This window comes from Pseudorca crassidens, chromosome 18 (genome assembly GCF_039906515.1).
Source record: "Pseudorca crassidens isolate mPseCra1 chromosome 18, mPseCra1.hap1, whole genome shotgun sequence".
Classification (NCBI taxonomy): Eukaryota; Metazoa; Chordata; class Mammalia; order Artiodactyla; family Delphinidae; genus Pseudorca; species Pseudorca crassidens.
The window spans coordinates 79,469,839-79,481,461 of record NC_090313.1 but is presented as its reverse complement, the minus strand read 5'-3'; the positions used below and the strand labels follow the sequence as shown (position 1 = coordinate 79,481,461).

The 11,623-nt window shown below is 53.3% G+C and overlaps 1 protein-coding gene across 4 annotated transcripts; it reads right to left on the bottom strand.

The window, feature by feature from the left end:
- Positions 1-2,060: 2,060 nt before the first annotated feature.
- GJB6 (gap junction protein beta 6) lies at positions 2,061-10,039 on the bottom strand. Of its 4 annotated transcripts, none has more exons than XM_067713844.1 (2): positions 9,800-10,039; positions 2,061-3,565 (listed from the first exon to the last, which is right to left on the bottom strand). In XM_067713844.1, exon 2 carries the CDS (start codon positions 3,549-3,551, stop codon positions 2,766-2,768), a length of 786 nt encoding a protein of 261 aa, XP_067569945.1. In that variant the 5' UTR covers positions 3,552-3,565; positions 9,800-10,039; the 3' UTR covers positions 2,061-2,765. The 4 variants fall into 4 exon arrangements, with proteins under 4 accessions (XP_067569945.1, XP_067569943.1, XP_067569944.1 ...); XM_067713842.1 differs by having other exon boundaries at positions 9,738-10,030; XM_067713843.1 differs by lacking the exon at positions 9,800-10,039 and adding an exon at positions 9,156-9,449.
- Positions 10,040-11,623: the final 1,584 nt, after the last annotated feature.

Genomic DNA, 11,623 nt, shown 5'->3' with positions numbered 1-11,623 from the left:
TGCTGAGGTCTTGGACTGTAGTTTTTCGAGATGTTACCATCGGGGGAAACTGCCCAAAGCACACGAGACGTCTGTTTTATTTCTTCCACCTACATGTGTCTACAGTTATCTCAAAATAACAAGTTTAATTAAAAAAAAGAAAAGAACATGAGCAGGACAATTGGGAAATTATGAACATGGACTAGCTATTTTAGTGTGATGGTGGCATTGTTTTTGTTTTAAAAGCTTAGCCTATGCTCTTTTTTCTTAATATTTATTTATTGGCTGTGTCGGGTCTTAGTTGCGGTACGTGGGATCTTTGTTGCGGCATGCAGGATCTTTCCTCGTGGCGTGCGGATTTCTCTCTAGTTGTGGTGCGAGGGCTCAGTAGTTGTGGCACTCGGCCTTCTCTCTAGTTGTGGCACGCGGGCTTAGTTGCTCTGCGGCATGTGGGATCTTAGTTCCCCGACCAGGGATTGAACCCATGTCCCTTGCATTGGAAGGCAGATTCTTAACCGCTGGACCAGCAGGGAGGTCCCAGTCTATACTCTTAAAGGACCCATATTGAAATATCTGCAGAAGAAACGATCTGTCTGGGATTTGCCTTTACAGTCATCCAGGCTGGGGGATAATCGGGCGAGACCCCCCGAATGTGAACGGGCACGGCTAGATGGTTGCTGGAGCTGGATGAGGGATGATGGGCATGTTGGCACTGTGGTCCCTGAGCACCAAGCTGTGGGAGCGGCAGCGAAGCCACCGATCCTGGAGACATTCAGCCTGCTTTGAATCTTGGCCCTGCTGCTGATTAGCTGGGTAAACTTGGTCTGAGCCTCAGTGGCCTCATCTGTAAAATGGGGATAATATCTCACAAGGAAGAGTGCAGGGAGAGGAGAGGAAAGGTCTCCACCCGAGGGAGGGGGCGAGGGAGAGAAGCCAGCGCAGGAGGCCCAAGGGTAGGGGACAGTGTCTCGGAATCCAGACAGAACACGGCCTCAGGGAGAGCTTTATGAGGATGACGCTGAGAAGAGGCCATTACGCTGGGGTCAGAACGTCACTGGTGCTTCTGGCGGCCTGGGCTGGTAGCGGGGCTGGGCCCAGATTAAGGTGCTGGGAGGTGACGGGTGAGCGAGGCCGGCAGTGTGGCCACCACCTCAGACCCGGAGGGGCGGCCGAGACACAGCTCCGGGGGCAGGAGCATTGAGGGCAGTGAAGGAGCGGAGGAGAGAGGGAAAATGGAGGAAGGGGGTGGCTGGGAGCCCTGGGAGCACGGAGGGTGGGACGAGCCTCTCCCACGCAGTGCGGCTGCCACCACAGCCTTTTCATCCCCCCCATGTCCCCCCATCCTGTTTATGGGCTTTGCTTGAGACCCATTCAACAGCCGTTTATCAGGAAAGGTTGTCACGGGACCATCAGGAATTATGGAGGCAGACTGGATCTTCCCTGTGAAAAAATCGTGGTTTTGTTCTTAAAGGTTAGATCTTGGTTTTCATGGATCGCTACGAAAATACTTATGGATGAAAGGATATGTCTGGAATTTGCTTCGGACTCTGAAGAAAATGGGACTTCCTGTTTTGCGTTTCTGGGGAGAGGGTCTGGAACCCCGGCACGCAGGTCCAGCCCTGGAGGATATTCGCGGTTCACCAGGTGTCCGTCCCTATGCGTAGCACGTGTGCTGACTGCGCCCTTCACAGGGGTGGCCCTGGGGTGTGGCATCTCCAGGGTGATGGGTCCCCGGCTGGTGCACCAATACCCCCACTAAAGGCATCCGTGTCCCACCTGGAAAGCCCGGGAGGAAGCCCTCCCCTTTACCACCTGTGGGTGCAGAGCTGTGGACTGAAGGGCCCTCTCCCCTTGTCCGAGGGGCTGGAAGCTGACCCAGGGGACACCTTCCATGTCTTGGAGCAGCCGACCCCTCTCCAAGCTGAGGCCTGGGGGCTGCTAAAGCGACCCTGCCAGAGGGATGGGAAGAGGGTGCAGGGGTGCGCGGACACCAGCACTCCAGCCACGCGGCCTCCCCAGCAGCCTGCCCCGAGCCGCCCCTCAGGTCGCCAGCGACGCAGTGGCCCAGAAGGAACAGAAGCTTCAGCAAAGGGCTCATCTTTATTGAGGGAGCGCGTTCCTGCGTCAGCCGTTCACGAGGACTGCAAATCAGCCCCTACGAAAAGCTTCCCGCTTCCATACAGTTCCGGCCGTGCCCAGACAGCAGTGAAAATACATGGTACAGTGAACCCTTTCCACCCTAAGAGCCATGACAGGTCACACACTTGTCAGCAGACAAGGAAAAACAATACCTACGACGAGACAGAGGAAGCTTAAATATTAGACACTGAAGGCATGATTCTAAAATTAACATTGTGTGTCTTCCCAGGTAAGGAAGACCAGTCATTATAAAAATACTTTACATAAATTCAAAATCAGAACTAAAACATTCAATCCTATAAAAATATCTCTTCCTAATAAAAGTATCAATTTCTAGATAAATGTTTTATTGACAACAGTTACGTCCTTAAATTTTCAGGAAATACCGCCATGTCAGACGGTCCACTTAAACCCACATGTAAAAGTCACACCGAGGCCCGGCTGTAGAGCCGGGCCACACATTTGATTACGTGGCACATTCATGGCCCAATTATTCTACAGAAAGCTAACTCGGGTGTCTATGAATGGTGAAAGCCGTTTGTAAGGACAGAGTCTCAGCTGAGAGCCAGGACGCCCGGTCGGCGCTGCCTTCTGGGGAAGGCCGCAGTTCCGCGACGCTACGTCAGCTGCGCGGTGCCTGGCCCCGTTTAACTAGGAAACCCCGTGATGGCGTTCTGCCCGCTCTCGGAAATCAGCTCATTCATCTCGTTCTGTTTACTCTCTTTGAGGGCGTGGTTGGGGGGGGTTCTTTGCGTCTGTGCTCGCTTGGATCTCCTGAAGCACACTTTGAGCAGCAGGTAACACAGCTCGGCCACGTTGAGCAGCATGCAGATCACGGACGCGGAGATCATGAAGATGGTGAACACGGTCTTCTCCGTGGGCCTGGAGATGAAGCAGTCCACGAGGTTGGGGCAGGGGTCGATGCCGCACTTCAGCACCCAGGGCAGGTGGTACCCGTTGTACAGGAAGTAGAACACGTACATGAAGGCGGCCTCGAAGATGATTCGGAAGAAGATGCTGCTGCTGTAGGTCCACCACAGGGAGCCCTCGATCCGGATCTTCTGCCGTTTGATGTCTTCCAGATCCTTGAACTCGTTCCTCTTCTCCCCGCGCCTGAACCGGCGCGCGGCCTCCTGTCTGTAGTAGGCCACGTGCATGGCCACCAGCAGGGCCGGCGTGGACACGAAGATGAGCTGCAGCGCCCAGAGCCGGATGTGGGACACGGGGAAGAAGTGGTCGTAGCACACGTTCTTGCACCCGGGCTGCAGCGTGTTGCACACGAAGTCGGCCTGCTCATCGCCCCACACCTCCTGGGCGGCCACCACCAGGATCATGACGCGGAAGATGAAGATGACGGTGATCCACACCTTCCCGATGCTGGTGGAGTGTTTGTTCACGCCCCCGATGAACGTGTGCAGCGTGCCCCAGTCCATGCTGCCGCTTTATCCTGAACAGGCGAAAATGAGCACAGGGTAGTTAGTGGAACCTTCCTGCAATTTGTAAAGCTGCTGTAATGTTACAGACAGGAGCACGTCTCTCTTGAGCTCACCCCGCGAGCTGCTCGGAGGTGGTTTTCTGGGAGGGACAGCACCCACTCTGAAAGCACTCTCGCGTCTGGCGGGGGCTGACAAGCCTCTGGGTCCAGCTGAACTCGGATTATACGTTAGGTTGCTGCCTGACACTAGCCACTAACCCAGGACCTCAGGCAAACACACTCATTTCCAAGCTCCCTTTTAATCCCTGTTTCGCTTTGCCCAAGGGATCACAGATGTTCCTCAGTAGATTTTTTTTTTTTTTTTTTTTTTTGCGGTACGCGGGCCTCTCACTGTCGTGGCCTCTCCCACTACGGAGCACAGGCTCCGGACGCGCAGGCCCAGCGGCCATGGCTCACGGGCCCAGCTGCTCCGCAGCATGTGGGATCTTCCCGGACCGGGACACGAACCCGTGTCCCCTGCATCGGCAGGCGGACCCTCAACCACTGCGCCACCAGGGAAGCCCCCTCAGTAGATTTTGTTAAAGGGCTTATCCAAGAAAAAAAATCATTCACTGGAATGACACAATCTGTTTTACCCAATGGACTACGAAGAGGAAAAAAGGAAACCAAACACTCATTAGTTCACTTTGTACAATATGCTTGTATTTACTTCTAGTTTGGACAACATGACCTGCCATAATCATGTGCTCTTAGGAAACCTAACGCCGTAAGCTACTCAAAGAGCCTCTTCCAGAATAGAACCACAGGCTTTTACAGAAAGTGCTCACTTTTCTCCCCTTAATGGGCAGCGCTGCTCCCCTGCCAGACAGGTGCCAAGTTTACAGCAGGAGCCGCAGGTGCAGGACCAGCCCCACCTGCAGTGCAGGGTCCCCTGTGAAGGCTCTGATCCAACATCCTGAGGCGAAGGGGCCTTGACTCCTAAAGAAACTCTGCACAAAGCAAACGGACCCCTTCTGCATTGCCACGGCAGACCAGAGTCGGTCAGTATTCTGCTCAGAAGAAAAAAGAATAATGGACCCTTTGAGAATCTTCTGAAAGACCATCTCCTCAGAAAGACACGCTCACCCAAGTTCTCATAGCCTTTTCGGGGGAGGGGCCCCAAAGGCCTTCTGTCAACCCCCCTGGGGGAGACTTTCTTGCACTTGAACGTGGGCTCAGGCTTCTCCCTCTCAGGCTGGTGAGGAGAGTGGAGCCCGGGCGCCCTGGGAGGCTCTTCACGCGCATTTCCAGAACGGCCCGCACACGGGTGGGCATCCACCTGGCCGGGAACGGGGGCCAGGGCCTGGAAGGAGCCCCGGGAGCAGCGAAGGGGCTGGGGGCTGGATTCCTGTGTGGATCCAGGACTAAGCGGGACTCAAAGGCGGATGTACACACAGCCAGGCTTTTGCTTTTTGAAAAGGAGAGCTGAGAAAAAAGCACAGCTCTTTAAACACACACTCCTTAAAGCTGTGTTTCCTTGTCCTTAATGCTTCTGATCAGAGGCTGTGTGAGCCTCCGACGCGGGTCTGGGGGGACACGGGGGCCTCGGTCAGGAAGACTGGTCTCAGGATCTGCGTCTAACCCCCGCCTCAGACCACTGACCCCATGACCTAAAGGATTTCCAAGTCCACGGTAATGAGTCTTTGATTTAAAAACCTTATTGGAGAGCTACGAACTGTAGAATTCACTCTCAGCTCCTGGTGGAAGTTGTTAGAATAAATCTGCCCAGTTGTAGCCCTCCCGACCTGGAAGCACCGGGACGCACCCAGTGGAAGGAAGAAACACAAATATCTTGAGGTTTGAATGTAGTTTACAGTGTCGGCTCACCTGGGAGGTCCATCCTGTCTGTTTACAAGCTGGAGATATTCTCTAGTTAACTGGTAAGCATCTCCCACTGAAGAGTGCGGAATTCAACGCCCGACCAGCAAGGTTTTGATTTCTCAAATAAAGGTCACATTTTCTCCAACCCTCCAAAGTGCAGAGAGTTGAAACTCCCCAACCGGTAAGAAGGCTGTTTCTGAGTTGTCTATCTTCAGCTGCCTGAGTAAGGCAGCACCCTCCCCCTCCCAGGGGCCTGAGGCCACTGGCCTGAAGGAATTAGGAGAGGCTGACGTCATGGGAGAGGTCAGGAGGTCAAATCTCCCCCCACGAGGTCCCCCGCTTTCTAGAGCAGAATCCTTGACTCCTGCCCCCTGGGGCATCTCTTAAAAAACAGGGGCAATTATTGTGGCAGCATCTTTATTTCTTTTTACTTTCCTGGGTCCCCAGATTACACGCTCTATCAAAGCAGCAAAGCTGAACAGAAAATAATCTGTTTTACGATACTTACTGACTCTGACTAAAAATCAGCAATTTGCCTTTAAAGGGTGAAAAAGAAATGAGATGGCTTCCTACAGCGTCTGTTCCCATCCTTCCCTTAGGGAGAAGCCCTGTTGTCTGGATGAACGTCACTGTCGAGGCTTCGAACAGAAGCAGAGCTCACCTCACCTCCTAGAAGACTGGCCGGGGGTGTGGACCCCGCCCCCCCGCCAGGCTTCCTGCCCTGAGGCCGCAGCCACTGCCCCCAGGACTCTTCCGCGGCAGGAGAGCCTCAGGGGGGCCTGCCAGAAACATTTTGGCGGCAGAAGATGTGAAGACACTTTGAAAATTACTTTCCAAAGTAACTGCCTCTGTCGGTACCCCTCACAATTAGTATTAAACAAAGCTTTAATAATAAAAATTTTGTTCAATAAAAAGCAAAATATTAACTCTTTCTTTGTGAACCAGAGCGGTTTATTTTATTTTACTTTTTTTTTTTTTTTTTTTTTTTTTAGTTTTTGGCCACACTCCGTAGCGTGTGGGATCTTTGTTCCCTGACCAGGGATCGAACCTGCACCTCCTGCCTTGGAAGGCAGAGTCTTAACCACTGGACTGCCGGGGAAGTCCCCAGACTGGTTTATTTTAACTGGCACCTTCCTGGCTGTCTTTTAGGCAAAGAATAAGTTTGCTTGGCTCCTGTGTAGAAAGGTGGTTGACAATCAAGCTCACAGAAGCAAACGCCACTGGGCTGTGCAGTGTCTCTAGTCACTGCGGACACACAGCTGTGGTGCAATTGCTTAGCTCTGAAAATAGGAAATCAGTGACCTGACTTCTGATGACACAGAGTGTTAGGAAGAGAGATGGTGCTTCCCTCTTAAATTCAAATAGTTTAAATCTATTAGCATTCTGCCTCAGTAATATAATTTCTTGTTTTAAAAATTCTTATTTAAGAATTTAAGCATAACTAGTTTGCTTAACAAAGCCGTGTCAGTTTCACTGACGACAGGACCAAAACTAAAGCCCCAGCATCCCCTCAGCATCTGCACTCCCTCCAAAGTCATCCCCGACTCCCTGTCGGACCTGGGGACAGAGCATCCCTCACCATGTCCACATTGGCTCTGGACAGCGGAGGAGTCTGTGCTGATGAGACGCAATAACGCCAAGGCAAAAGCAGCGCCTGAGGCACTCGCAGCTCTGCGGCCAGAGGAGACTCAGGGTGAGGTTCCCTCTTCTGGGACCCGGCTCCCCTGCACCATCGATCACCGACCACCGGGTCACCAGTGGCGCTCAGCATCCCCAGGAACGGGAACCCGGGTGCAGCTTCCGGAGGGCAGTGAGGGTGTGACCCGTGACAGGAAAACTAGTAGCTGTGGCCACAGCCCTTCAGCTCCTCCCCGGGGGTCCACTGCACGACCCCGGGTGGTAGTTTTCCTTCGTCCCCAGAACGGTTAAGGGGGGTGTCTGGACCTGCCAGTTTCCTGATGCCCTGTACTTCAAATACACAGTAACATCAAAATAAAATCTTTAGTGTGGATCCTTTTCCCTTTCAAAATAATAACAATAATGATAATAATGCCCAATCCCAAACCTCAGGCCCATGCCCCTGAGCATTAAAAAAAAAAAGAAGGTGGAGTTTGAGGAACTGGATATACTCCCTTACCCCACAAGTCAGCAGCCTAAAAAAAAAAATTCTTAAACTCTCTCCGTAATCAAGAAGAATCTTTTCCTTTTGTCTCTGGAAATCTCAGGTCATCCGAGGGACAAACTGATAGCTGATTTTTAAATTTAGTGACTCAAAAATCCATCAACTGTCCCTTCAAAGTAATGACCAGTGATAAAATGGATTTAGGATTTATAGACTTCTTCAAAATTAACTCAATAAAAATGAAAAAAATCCTGTCTATGGAGTCTAAACATAAAAATGGACAATTCATAGAATTACATGGACTTCTTTTTTTTTTTGTCCAAAGTAAACTTTGATGGTTCTGAGCTATCATAATCCAAGATTCAATGTAATCGTATGTCCATATGTGGGAGGTGTGTTATATCATGGGGTCTTCTGAATTAAATTCTTTGGAGAATACAATCAATATTTATTAAAGGATAAATTTAAAATTAAAATATGTTCTAATTTGAATACATATGTATATTCAAAAATGCATTTAATGTATACAGTTAAAGTCCAGAGGAAACTGCCACAATTATTTAGAATCTAAACCCACAAAATATTTTTTCAGGAAGGAGTATTTTAATACCGTACATGTAATTCTTAATCCATTGGAGAATTCAAAGAGTTAAAAAATTTTTTTTCCATTTAGCAGTCTCTGTTCCCTGAAGCAAACCTGTGTCCTTTCCAAACATTTAAGTCCAGCTGGAGTTAAATGATCCTGGGAATAAAAACAGAAAAAGCCCTCTGGGGACCCCGGTCCATTCTCCTGGATCAAATGAGTCAAACAGAAATCTTACCATGATAATGAAGCCACTGGCAGGATTATGCCCTCACGGACCCAGAAGCTTGGGCCAGAAATTATTTTCCCACAATTTCATTCTACCTAAAATTTTTAACTAAAATATACAAACCACTCACAGCTCCTAGAACATTCAGACTGAGCCAGGGGTGCATGGTAAGGACCCGCAAGTTAGAATTTTCCTCTCACCCTGTTGAAATTGTTCAGTCAGAACCTCTGCTGGTTCTTTTCCTTCTTAAAGCTCTTATACTTCAGAAAAGTCAAAGAAAAAGAGAATGAAGTTCCCATTTCCTGAATCAGAATTTTGTTTTAAATCAAGACACCGTGAAGCAGCTGAACTGACTGACGCCTTCTGGGTTGGATCCACGCGGTGATGGCAACGGGAACACCCCTCCCCCAGTTATATCACAGGCTCTCTCTATGGACGTTCTCTCTTCATAACCCCTTCTCCCCTGCCTGGCAGGGTTCCAACACCACCCCAGTGGCCCTGGGATTCGGAGCAGCAGACAAAGCCCTACACAGCACATCCTGAAATTCTAAGGAGTCTGGCTGGGGCAGGACGTCTTCTTCTAGAATACTGACCAGACTGCCAGAACTGGGGCAAGAAAAGACTTGTGTGGCATCAAGTCCGCCCAAGGGAAAGAGCAGGGGTGCGTGGCTGAATTCAACCGTGCGCTAAACCCACGGCCAGATTCGACCTGGGGGACATGGTGCCGGGGTCGCTGGCCCGGGTCCCTGCGTGGCTGCAGGCCCCCAGCCCTTGCAGGCGTCCACAGCTGTATCCAGGCCGCACTCACCTCAGACTCCGTCCTGCTCTGCAGGAAGGGAGGCCAAGCCGGTCAAAAGCCCACACCCTGTGCCGGGTGACACCTGGGGCCGGTCTCCTCCACAAGACAGGAAGTACCTTCCGGTGCCGCCACCTTTTACTGAGATGTGTCACCAGTGACAAGTACTGTTGTCCAGTGATTGTGCTAGTGTCACGTGCGGCTCACAGGCTCCCGGGCTTACGTCCAGCGGCCGCTCCGGCCAGTTCCACCTGGGCTTGCCGGCTAGTCCCGCTCCCCTAAACGCGAGCCGAACCTCGTCAGGGACCCATGAAAGCCAAGAATATCCAAAAGGCAGCAGAGGAGGTGGGGGAAAGGGGCACCTGTACCCACGAGGTGACGCATCCGCAAAACCTGTTGTGCGAGTCAGGGGGGACCGCCCGGTGTAAAAGTCAAATCAGTCCCTCCTCGTTCCTGCGAGCGCGCCGGGCCGCGGGAGGATGCGGGGCGCGGGCGGCTTCGCGGACCGCCCCCCACCCGCGGGCCCTGGAGCGGGTCGCCGACGGGGGCGGGCGCGGGGGATGAGGGGGAGGGGGCCAAGGGCCGCCGACCTACCTGCTCCGGCTTCCGGAGACAAGCCCTCCGCCCGAGGGGCCGAGAGGTAGCGCCCCCCTCACCTGCTCGGCGGGGATGCGGCCGGGCGCGGGGGTCCGGGCGCGGGGTCCGGGCGCGGGGTCCGGGCGCGGGGTCCGGGCGCGGGGTCCGGGCGCGGGGCGGCGCCTGCGCGGCCGCCGGACTGGCAGGAAGGGCAGGGAGCCGCAGGGAGCCGCGAGCTCGGCGGGAGTGCGACGTCTGCAGCTGCCCTCCGCCCGCTCTGGGATGGCCCGGCTCCCACCTGCAGCGCCTTTTAACCGCGCCCCACCCCGCCTCTGTCCTGACGCTCTTCGGGCGGGAGGCGAGACGAGCGCGCGGGAATCGGAGCGCACCCGCCCCGGGGCGCGGGCTGCGGGGCGCACGGGCGTGCGGGCGGGCACTCCCTCTGCGGCGCGGGGCGCGGGGCCTGCCCAGCCCGGTCCGGGCCCGGCGGGGCGGCCCTGGTGTCCCCGCAGCGCCGGGGGGTCGGGGGCAGGGCCTGCGCCCGCGCCCCCCGGGAGCAGGCCTGGCCGAGTGGGCCCAGGTGGGCCCGCAGCCAGGCTTCCGACGGGCTCGACCCGGTGGGATCGGTGCTCGGCGCAGGCTGTGTTTTTCCCGGGACTTAGCCTACTCTTTTCTGGACACTGCCGCCCTCTTAGCAGCCCGCCAGGCGCCCGTGCAAGGCCCTGTCAGAGAGCAGCCTGGAGGCACAGAGACTGTGGGTCTTTATTCATTAATGACCACGTTATTGAGTTAAAGGGGTTATTTTATTAGTCACCTCTGCTTTTTGCCCCCTCATCCCGGGAAGCGAAGGGGGCCTTCCTCAGCCAGCCCCGCGCTCCTGGCAAAGACCCGGCCCGCGCCCCCTCCCACAGGTCGGCTCTGAATGCCCAAGGCCGCCCCAGGCAGGGCACAAACGTTGGCATAGTAAAATAACTCAATTTTTAAAAATTTAATTAATTAATTTATTGTCCGCGATGGGTCTTCATTGCAGTGCACTGACTTCTCATTGCAGAGCGTGAGCTCTGGGCACGTGGGCTTCAGTAGTTGTGGCACGCGGGCTCTAGAGCGCAGGCTTAGTAGTTGTGGCGCACGGGCTTAGTTGCTCTGCGGCATGTGGGATCTTCCCGGACCAGGGCTCGAACCCGTGTTCCCTGCATCGGCAGGCAGATTCTTAACCACTGAGCCACCAATGAAGTCCCTAAATAACTCACTTTTTAAAGTAGATTGTAAACTTCTTTGGGGATTATAAGCAGTTTAAGACGTTTTCTCATTCCCACAGCACCAGGCAGGGTCCTTACCCCACAGTAGATGCCACTCCGTGAGGGTCTGCATCTTGACTGGTGGGGCCCACCAGCACAGCAGCTGAGCCTGGAAATGACTCTTGCTCCTGAGACAGGACTGCCCACGTTCCCACTCCCGCGGCTGGTTCCGCACGACACCGCCTGAGCGGTCATGCTCCAGACCAGCGGCCGCTGTTCCAGGACCATCGAGGAAAGAACTTTGCAACCAAAGCAGCCACAGAGAATGTGTTGCATTTGCTAGTGTCCAAAAAAGGGACCACCTCAACACAGGGCAAAAACCGTCTCTTCCGTTTGGGTGACGTGTTCCAGCCCCACAGCTGGCTTTTTATTCTGTTATTTGTTTCTAAATGTTTCAATGCTTTCCCCTAAGATCAGGAACAAGGCCCTACATTCCAATCAACATCCCACTGGACGTACCATCTAATGTAATAACACAAGAAAAGGAAATTAAAAGGCATACAGACTTCGAAGGGAGAAATAAAACTCTCTTATTTTATACATGACCAAAAAAAGGAATCAATAAAATTTCTCCTGCAACTAACAAGCAATCATAGAAAAATTACA